The sequence below is a fragment of the Biomphalaria glabrata genome, chromosome 14 (genome assembly GCF_947242115.1).
Source record: "Biomphalaria glabrata chromosome 14, xgBioGlab47.1, whole genome shotgun sequence".
Taxonomy (NCBI): domain Eukaryota; kingdom Metazoa; phylum Mollusca; class Gastropoda; family Planorbidae; genus Biomphalaria; species Biomphalaria glabrata.
Genome location: NC_074724.1, coordinates 26,004,551 through 26,013,913, shown reverse-complemented (window position 1 = coordinate 26,013,913; position 9,363 = coordinate 26,004,551). Strand labels below are relative to the sequence as shown.

Genomic DNA, 9,363 nt, shown 5'->3' with positions numbered 1-9,363 from the left:
AACACATATAACTATTTAAAAACAAAACAAAATGCACATTCACACCAGACTCACTCATAATTTACATGTGAAAAGTTTATATCAGATTGTTTCTTAATGATTTTATTGCCAGGGCAATAAAAAAGTTTTTATGTCTGTTTGTCTTTGCTATCGGTGTCTTGTATCTCTTTTGTGATGGTAAAATCACAAAATCCTGACCCAAAGGGTGATTCTTTATTTCTAGAATCTTTTTAGCATATTTATGAATATTTGTCTCAAACAGCTGCCCAAATGGGGTTTGTTTTTTGCCAATGACTTTACCAGCAGCATTTAGGATTCTAGGAAGTTTTTTTTATTTATTTTTAATGTTCAGATTGCCATACCAGGCAATGATAGATAATCTGCAGAGAATCATATTGTACTTCAATGTACTATACGTAAATGATTAAAGAAATTGCGTAGAAATTTGATAAGAGCTTGACAACTGGAGAATTCTAACAAAGGCTACAGGCTACACATTTGAGACCGAAAGAAAATTTACTGCTGAGGACTGACGTAGACGGCTAAAAGAGAACCTAAGCGACCACCGGCAGACGACAATTATGTCTGCGCTGTCCAAATATCTTCGCCTTGTGAAATACTGTACACCTTAATCTTCTGACTCGAAGACAAACCAGATTATTAGCAGACACCTAATGAGCACAGAGTGGTTTGCATATTGCCGATGTGAACCTAGAATATTTTACTGCACCATTTTAACTAGCTTAATTTCTTTTCGTCCCTCAAGATTGCTGTAACGTCGGCAACTTTTTTTGTTTTATTCAACGATGAGCTGTGTACTTCTGCGCGAAAGTCAAGTAAAATTGATTCGTCTATTGATATTGTTTTGTTTTTTTAAAACATTACCGGAACTCATAAAAAAAACTAGCTCAGCTCGTAATGGAACAAACAAGAGCTGTGCCGACATGGCGCACTAGGCTGCTGCCGCGTTCAACTTCGGTCTCACCACGCATGGAAACGCTGTTTTGTCTGGTAGAAACAATATTGCTTACGCCACATTGGTAATTTAGATTAGCTCATTGTAAAAGTAACAAATCATTTATAAGAAAGTGTGTTTGAAGTGACTTGTAGAAAGTTAGAGTCTAGGTACTGCCGATCTCCATCCAGAGCTCTCCCTTAGAATAGATCTAACTAGATCCTTGCCAATAATGTGTCATAAATCTCTTTAGCTTAATTAACCTCCATTAAATAAGTCACAGAGCTGAGAAAACTATAATTGTAATGGTTGAATATGCCCTGTGGAAGTTCTACTCGACTCGCGTTTCATCTTATGGCATAGCCCTTACTAGATGAAGAAATCCAACATGCACAACTCATTAAGCTGGGAAGATAAATGCCCATATCTTGATCTATTAAGTTATCAGAGATGATTCTTTTCAATCATTAAGTTGTAAACTAACTTGATCAAATGTTTTAAATGCAAAATGCATTTTCTTCCATTTGACAGTCACAACAGTCTTTTGAAAAAAACAAATGAGATCTATGTCGATCTTTAAAAGCAAAGTTTATGAAACTGCTTGAAACCAAGAGCATTTCTGTACATTTTATTTTCGGATTTTTAACCTAAACAAACTTGAGTCTTGACAATCATGCTGTGTAGAATTCGAAAAAAAAATATTTCGCTTCAATGTTGACTGTTAGTCAAACTGTTCAGTAAAGTGATGCCTAGGAGGTAACATTTTGTTTAAAAAAACAACTCCAAATCAATTTTAAATCTAATTAAGCCACACCATTAAGCTATGCCGGCAGTGCCACGTACTAAGTCTACTGATCGGACGAAATCTTCTCGAAAAACTGCACCTAGTCCTGAGGACAAATCCTCGACACCGTCGCCAATCGACACATCGGCGACTCAGTCGAAATCCGGGAAAATCTCAACTACTCCTGAGAACAAAGTAGCAGCACCGTCTAAAAATACCTCAAGTACTTCTGAAGCCAAACTACCGTCACCGGTGAAAACCCCGTTGGAGCTAAAGGGAGCACAACAGTCTAGATCTTTGAAGGACCTCCAGCAGCAGGAAGATAGCGACAAATATCCAGAGCCTTCGAACGAGAAGGAATGGGCCTTGAAACCAGCGTCCAAGTCTAAAACGTCTCAGTCGGTTGGACAACTACGACCGCAGAGCGGCACCCCAGAGTCGGTCAGCGAGGACACGAGTGCCCCAGACTTAAGAGTGGAGTCGCACAACCCCATGACGACACATTCCTCTACGCTGACCCCATCGATGAGATCCCCACAGGCCCAGTCATCAACAGAGTCATACATAAACTGGAACTTTATTCTATTGCTTTTTGCGTATGCTATTCTGGCGATGTTTCTTTGGTACGTTTTTTTAACTTTTTTGAAATGTTTACATACCCAGATCCCGAAAAAGAGAGGATTTTTCTAGAGAGTGATATTACACGTGGACTGTTAAACTAAGGGTGTATATATATATATATATATATATATGTAGATTTATAAAGTATGTCTGTTTATAGGCCAAAATAAGTTCAGTTTTTAGATTTATTTTAATCCGTCTTATAGTTAAGAAAATTAAAGCACCCCCAAAAAAAAAAACTAGGCTCACTTTTTTTCCTTATTTTACGAAACTATTTAATGTAATAGTCAGTCTTTCTTTTTATGTTCAGTTCGCTGAATGTTTTGATTGCTAAGCCATGTCTTCGATACCGTACAAACGCCTGGTTGAGCAAGATGAAAGTAACTGCAATTTGACTGTGGCTAAAGGCAAATCTGGCAATACCGAAGGACACCGTCTTCGAAAGTACAGAGACGAGGCCTTAAGAAAAGGCACTTTAACCTCCAACGAAGAGTCAAGCAAGCAGTCGTTGGGGACAAAAAAGCGCAGCTCTTCTGCGGCGGAACGTGAATTGCGTGAAAACGAATCGAAAATTCGAAACTTCTTAGAAGGAGAGCGGCGAAATGTCTCCGAGCATCGAAGGGACGTAAACAGACGTTCTCGAGAGACGTTGTCGAAGCGACAGGTGCGAATTGAAAGTTGCATTCTTGGAGCGCCAGTTCTGAATGGGTTAGTCAATGTAGATGATATCCTAAGGTCTCTGTTCGGGAAAATGACACAGCAAGACACAGACTGCCTTAGTCTGAACATCGACGACCACAATTACCTGAGACCTTTACAGTCAGATTCGAAACAACTTCAGAGACACCAGCAATCCACTAGCAAGCGCTACCGTCATAAAAAAGGGAACCATTCTTCAAGTCTTTCCAAGTGCAATAGTTACTTTGCGGGCGAAACTAAACCCAAGCAGCCAAGTCATGCTTCTAGGGACACAAGAGATCTTTCTCGGCCAAGAAGACGTGACAAGGAAAGAGCTGCTCTTGGACGTGACCACCTGTCCAACAAAACAGCGCCCACAAATTACTACCACCCGGGAGACGATCGAAAGTACCAGCACTCACCACCAGACGAGCATGTAGATGGAGCTCTCTTTCAAGACAGAAATAAAGATGAATTTCATACTGATTACTTGCCCACAGATCACCGAAACATTTCTCGAGCACAAACGGAAAAACACGAGCGACACACTCCTAAACAAAAGAGATGTCACCGAAATAGAGATGAGCAAGGCAAGTATTTCCAGAGGTATAATGAACAAAAGAAGCATGCACTATATACAATTGAAGAAGAGAAGTACCATCAGGATGATGGACTCGTGAATTTTCAGCCGCAAACCTCTGGGGACGGAGGTCAAAAACATACAAATGACCAGCACACATACACATCGCAAAGTAAAGAGCAAACAAGCTTTTGGGTACAGAACGACAAACGAAATCCAAAACATGTGAGTTCTAAAAAGAATAAAACTAGGACTGAACATGAAGGATACACGACAAGCGATTTCAAAAAACATTTTTTTCAAGAGAATGATCAAAAGAGTACCCGTTTACAAATTGCAGCACTAAATAATAAGAAATACATCATAAATAGTAAGAACAGCCGACCAGTAACAAACAGAAAAAGCCACTATTACGTTGATGAATGTATGGAATATGAGTTCAAAGACGCTAATCTCGCAAAACGTCCACTAAATACTTACGAAATAACAAAACATCAGTTACCAGCAAACGAATTGTCAAAACATGAGTTTGAAGCTTATGGACTAAGCAATGTTCAGTTTCCCTCCAAAAAAATAACAGTACATCATTCACAAGGAAATAAAGTCACACTTCACTCCTCGAAAACAAATGAAATATTGAAACCCCAGCTAAAAGCTGAGACTGCCATGGAACACCAACCACAAGCGAATGAAGAACTGCAGATTAGCGAAGTGAAACATTACCAGAAAGTAGCAGGCAATGCAAATAACCCAATGACTGCTAGAACTGAACTAGAAAGGCCCGTGTCTCAAAATATAATTTTGAAAATACCACAAAATCAAGTGTCCAACAAAATATATACACAAAATATTGATCAAAATAAAATCAATATTACAGAGGATATAACCCGCTTGAACACCGACGATCAGTCACGCCAATCTGAAGCCAATCTTTTCAATAAAGTATGGGCTATTCATGAAATGTGTGGTCCACGTACAGAACAAGATTCTCAAGAATACGATGTTGCCTTAGACAAACTTAAGCCTGAAAATAATGTCTTCTCGCTTAAACCTTGGTCTGATAAGCTTGAGCCGCCCGTCATTAAAGACATGGAAACAGAATCAGTCCAAGAAACTCCTATTCACAAACCATTAGCTCACATCGATTTACAGGCACCGAGTGAAAGGAAAAGCAGTTTCAACAAAAACACAGACACAAAAATCCGTAAGACAAGAAAGAGGATCACATTTTGTGAGAATCCCATAACAATTTACATAGACGATAGTTCGCATGATCAGCAGAATGAAACCCAATGCTTTGAAGGAGTAAGCAGATTAGAGCCACCAAAGTACCAGGACGATGGTAATGATCTGGAAGTTAGCCCAGACATGGTAACGTGCCTCAGAGCTAGAGCAGAAACTCAAGTGGACGTTGGTGCAGAAACAAACACACGTTCTGAGCAAGATGAGAAGTTAACAAAGACAACTCAGGATAAGACGCGATTTACAAATGGATTTACAAGTTCTCAAGTAAAAGAATGTAACTCTCAAGACTCGGCTCATAGTCCTATCAGAGATCTGATTGAAAACAAGTGTTTTGAGGCAAAGCCCATGCTCATCACTGACAAATATTTTCTTGACCCAAGCCCAACTATTACAAAATCACTAGACAATAAAAACAGTAGTATCAGATACTCTAACGGAAGTCCAGAACGTCAAAAAAAGCCAGTGAGAGAGCCTTTGGATGATGACCCTAGTCCATTCAAAGAAAAACGTCATAGCCCAGCCAAGCACTTGGATGAAATACCAACTCGCAATCAGATTTTCATGCCCGAAATGTACAAAGCAAAGACTTCAGATTGTAATACTGATATTCTGCAGCGAACATGTAGCCCAGGCTATTTCAACAAAACAAAACGAACAGAAACTAATGCCGAAATAGTGGATTCGAATTTTCAGGATAGTCCAAAAGTTAAAGTTGATTTACCCCAGAACGTTAATGTACGCTGTGACTCCGTGGATAAATCGACAATAACAAACTACCCAATAGAATCTGGTAGTAATAGTTGCACATTCGACTGTACTCAAACTAAACCTATCCGTTTGTTGCCTTTTAGCACTGACACTAAGTTAGACGCCAGTAGTTTTAAAAATGTAGATGACAACATCCAAAAACTTGACCAAAGGAAATCTCCAAACCAGCATGTTAGATTAAATCCATTTACTGGGTTACAACGTCAAGAGGAATGCACTCAACAGCCACTTGGTAATGCTGGGGAAGAGACTGGTGTGAAAGATGTACACTGCTCTAGCTTTTATGAAGCCCCTCCAATCCACGAAGTCTCTCCTTGCAGAACACCTAGACCAGATTGCCAGACTGTCGAGTTCAACTCAAGTTCAGACTTAACTAGCGCACACGTCGAGATGATTCAGCAAAACACGCATTTGAAAGCTCTCCTGGAGACCATCGTCGACGTCCATGAGCTTGCCATGAATACAAATGATGATAAGCAGAGATGTGAATTAAGCAATGCCAGGCCTCCGCTTAATCAAATACCTATGACGTTAGACTCTAATGTATTAAACTTCGTAGAAGACATAGATCCTTGCCCTTCTTGTACAATTAACTTCAGTACAACGAGGGATTCACCACAGCCAAGTTATAAGCATAGTGCCAGAGATGCCGGTCTAAATGGGGTGCTTAAAAAGAAAGTCCAATTTAAAGAGAGCTTTGGGGTACAGGAGTCTACGGTTGTGACCGAACAGCAATTACCTGATACAAAATATCACGCCGATTCGAGTGAGGATGTTTTCGCAAATATTCCTAACGGCTGCCCGATAACTTCTACTAATATAAGTTTTTGTGGCTATCGTAATCCTGCTCAAACCTGCGACAGCTCGTCTCACTTATACAAGGGAAGTGAGCGTGCAGTGGGAGAAATTCCCGTTTTGTGCAGAGCAACGGATGACGTAACGTGTCAGTCAGATCAAAGAAAACTGAGCCTTGAACAAAGCTCTGAGGTCAGTTATGTGACAGGTGTGAGTAAAGACAGGGATTCTCAAAAGATATCCTCCCTTCAGTGTAAGATCAATCAGAAAATGATGTCCTTATTTTCCAACGACTTTGAATGTTTTGTGAGACCCAAAGATATTGAATTCTTTGATAAATACATTAGACCGCTGGAAGCGAATTTCGTATCCAGCATTGATGCCAAGAAATTAACTTTGGCTTTGATCGATCAGGAAAGCAGTCAGTCCAGCTCAGAAAGTGCTCGTCGTCTTCTTATGGACAGCGAGCACTGTGAGTCGACGATCCTGAAGGAGACGAGGAGGATTCTCAAACAACGGCGCGAAGAATTCGAAGGAAAAGATCTATCCCTTCATGACTTCTCCGCTCAAGAAGAGGCTCCAAAGAAACCATTTTGGAAACAAGCCGAAGCATATGTGCCCGGGAGAAAATCTTCCAAGAATCCCTTCGTAACATACGAAGATGGAGTGTACATTTCGATCTCGCCAACGAGAGACCACATCTCAGGTGTCTTTGGAAATGAATTCAGTTCCAGTGCAAGTCCATCTGTTATGCAGTCGTGGGAGATAGTTAATACATTGACTGAAAGCAAGGAAGATGTCGATGATATGTGTCAATGTTTTATCCCGAAAGAATGTCAAGGTACAATCATTGAAAGCGCTTTACTCGTCCAAGATAAGCTGGATTATCTGACAAAGTCACTGGCTGAAACGGAATACAAGATGGCTGAAAGTCACCAGAGCGTGGAAGATAAAATTGAGTTACTTGCTAGAAAGCTGCTCGGTGCAGAGAATGACACTGAAGCAGGCAAGAAAAAAGTCAAATCTTCAAGAACACTGTTTGAAACGGAAGATCGAGTCGCCGAGACAGACAGCAATGTCCAGGGTGTCCTCGGAAATCTGTCTAATAAATTGTTTGATGCTGTAAATGTATTCCAGGAGTGTCGCAATCGTGATGACGGGTCTGTAGAGCTAAGTGACACGGAGTCCAGCGACGCTTCTAAGGGAGACACAAGCGAGGATGCGGTGGAAATAGGTTCCACCCGCGACGCGAATAAAAATTCAGGAATGTCGTCTATTTTGGCGCTCCTCTGCGCAAGCACTTCCGGTGTCGCTTTCGGCTATCTCATCAGCCTCGCTCGACATTACGCGGAACTACCCGGGGAGGTCCCGCTAGATACTGCAAATAACTCTTTGTTGGAGTTTCAAAGTTGGCAAGATTTCCAAGCCCTTTGAACATGGTCAACAGCCCATGCTTAGACGAGGAGCTTTGCCTGACAGATTGTCGTGACCTAAATATATGGTAAACAGAACCGTCTTTATTAGGATTAGTATTATATTGAAGTAGACATGAACGTATGTAGGCTACAACAGTCTGTTCTGGCTACACTGTATCACTTGTCTCATGTTTTTGTGACAGTTGTATTCAGTTTTAGGGAACATAAACATTCCTCCTGTTTTTTTGTTTTTTCTTTACTGAGAAATATTTTGCTCCATTTAGACTTTGGATTATACGCTACATACAATTTCTTACTGCTGATGAAACATTTTTTGCTTTATTTTTTTTTATAAAGATTGGAATTAGATCTGCTACTCTAGCAATATTTTTTTAATCAATATCATCGACAAGATAACGAATTTGATTTCCCGCAGATAATGACATTTTAAAAATCAATAAATTTTGATGACACTATTCAACTTCTTAAACTTTTTTGTATTATTATTATGATTATTTAATATTTAATATTGGTTCTTTGACCTTTATGTTTTGATATATAACAGTTTTGTTCAGTTTATTTTTTGATTTTTTTATATGTATCATTATGAATGTTAATACTGTTTCTACACATCTCTTTACTACACCATTTCTGTGATAGAAATGTTTACCTACTGCTAACATTGTTGTAAGTTGACCATCTCTACACCCTGTACTTCTGTTGTTTTATCCTGTACACAAAGCGCAATTTAAAAATAAGGGTAACGATTCCCTTTGAGACCCTGTAGTTCAAGGGTCAGATGATGGAACGTCCCGCTGTGACTAACAATGAGGGAAGCATTAGGGCCAGCCCAACGACCAATGGCCTTGGCTTTGTTTCAAAATCTCCAGATCTTCATGTTTTTTTTTTTTTTTTGTTGATTTCATTCTACCGCCATCCCTTTTCTTCTTTCATTCTGTCTTGTCTCTCCTACTGAACTTAACTGCTTGAAAAACGTGAACAGGATGTGAACCAAAGTGAAAACAAAGAGCAGATTACTGTGATTCACTTTTAGTGGGAGCATCCCTGATACAATCAGATTTAAAAATTTAAAAATACAAAATCACTAAACAATCAGATTTAAAAATAGAAAATCACAAATTTCGTTGTTCCATTAGTTTTTTTTTTTTTTTTTTTTTTTTACAAAGTTCATATCAAGTCCGTCTGTCTGTCCATCTGGTACGAATTTTGTCCATGTTATTTCTCCCACTTTCCATTCTGGAAGTTGAAGCACACACAATGTTTGTGTTTTCCCTGGCGGCATGTGAATCAATGACCCGATTTATTTGATCAATTAGTCGTAGTTAATTCATTTTGTTTTATTTAGACAAAACCAAGGGAGATAAGCTTTGTGTAGAGAATCAGGTCGTCGTCTAAATATTTGAAACTATCAACAACTAACAACAATAACTATAAGCCTTTTAATTTTAAAGCACTTGTCCAGCTCAGCTGCTGTTGTGTCGGCTTTCCATCAGGAACATCA

General features: G+C 39.5%; 1 protein-coding gene across 1 annotated transcript; it reads left to right on the top strand.

Moving 5' to 3' along the window:
- Positions 1-2,235: 2,235 nt before the first annotated feature.
- On the top strand, positions 2,236-8,309 carry LOC106069367 (uncharacterized). The gene is made up of 2 exons (XM_013229025.2): positions 2,236-2,362; positions 2,671-8,309. The coding sequence occupies exon 2, from the start codon at positions 2,698-2,700 to the stop codon at positions 7,858-7,860; it is 5,163 nt and encodes a 1,720-aa protein (XP_013084479.2). The 5' UTR covers positions 2,236-2,362; positions 2,671-2,697; the 3' UTR covers positions 7,861-8,309.
- Positions 8,310-9,363: the final 1,054 nt, after the last annotated feature.

Excerpts from the sequence above, each read along its gene's own strand:
- LOC106069367 (XM_013229025.2), top strand. The coding sequence starts at position 2,698 with ATGTCTTCGATACCGTACAAACGCCTGGTTGAGCAAGATGAAAGTAAC.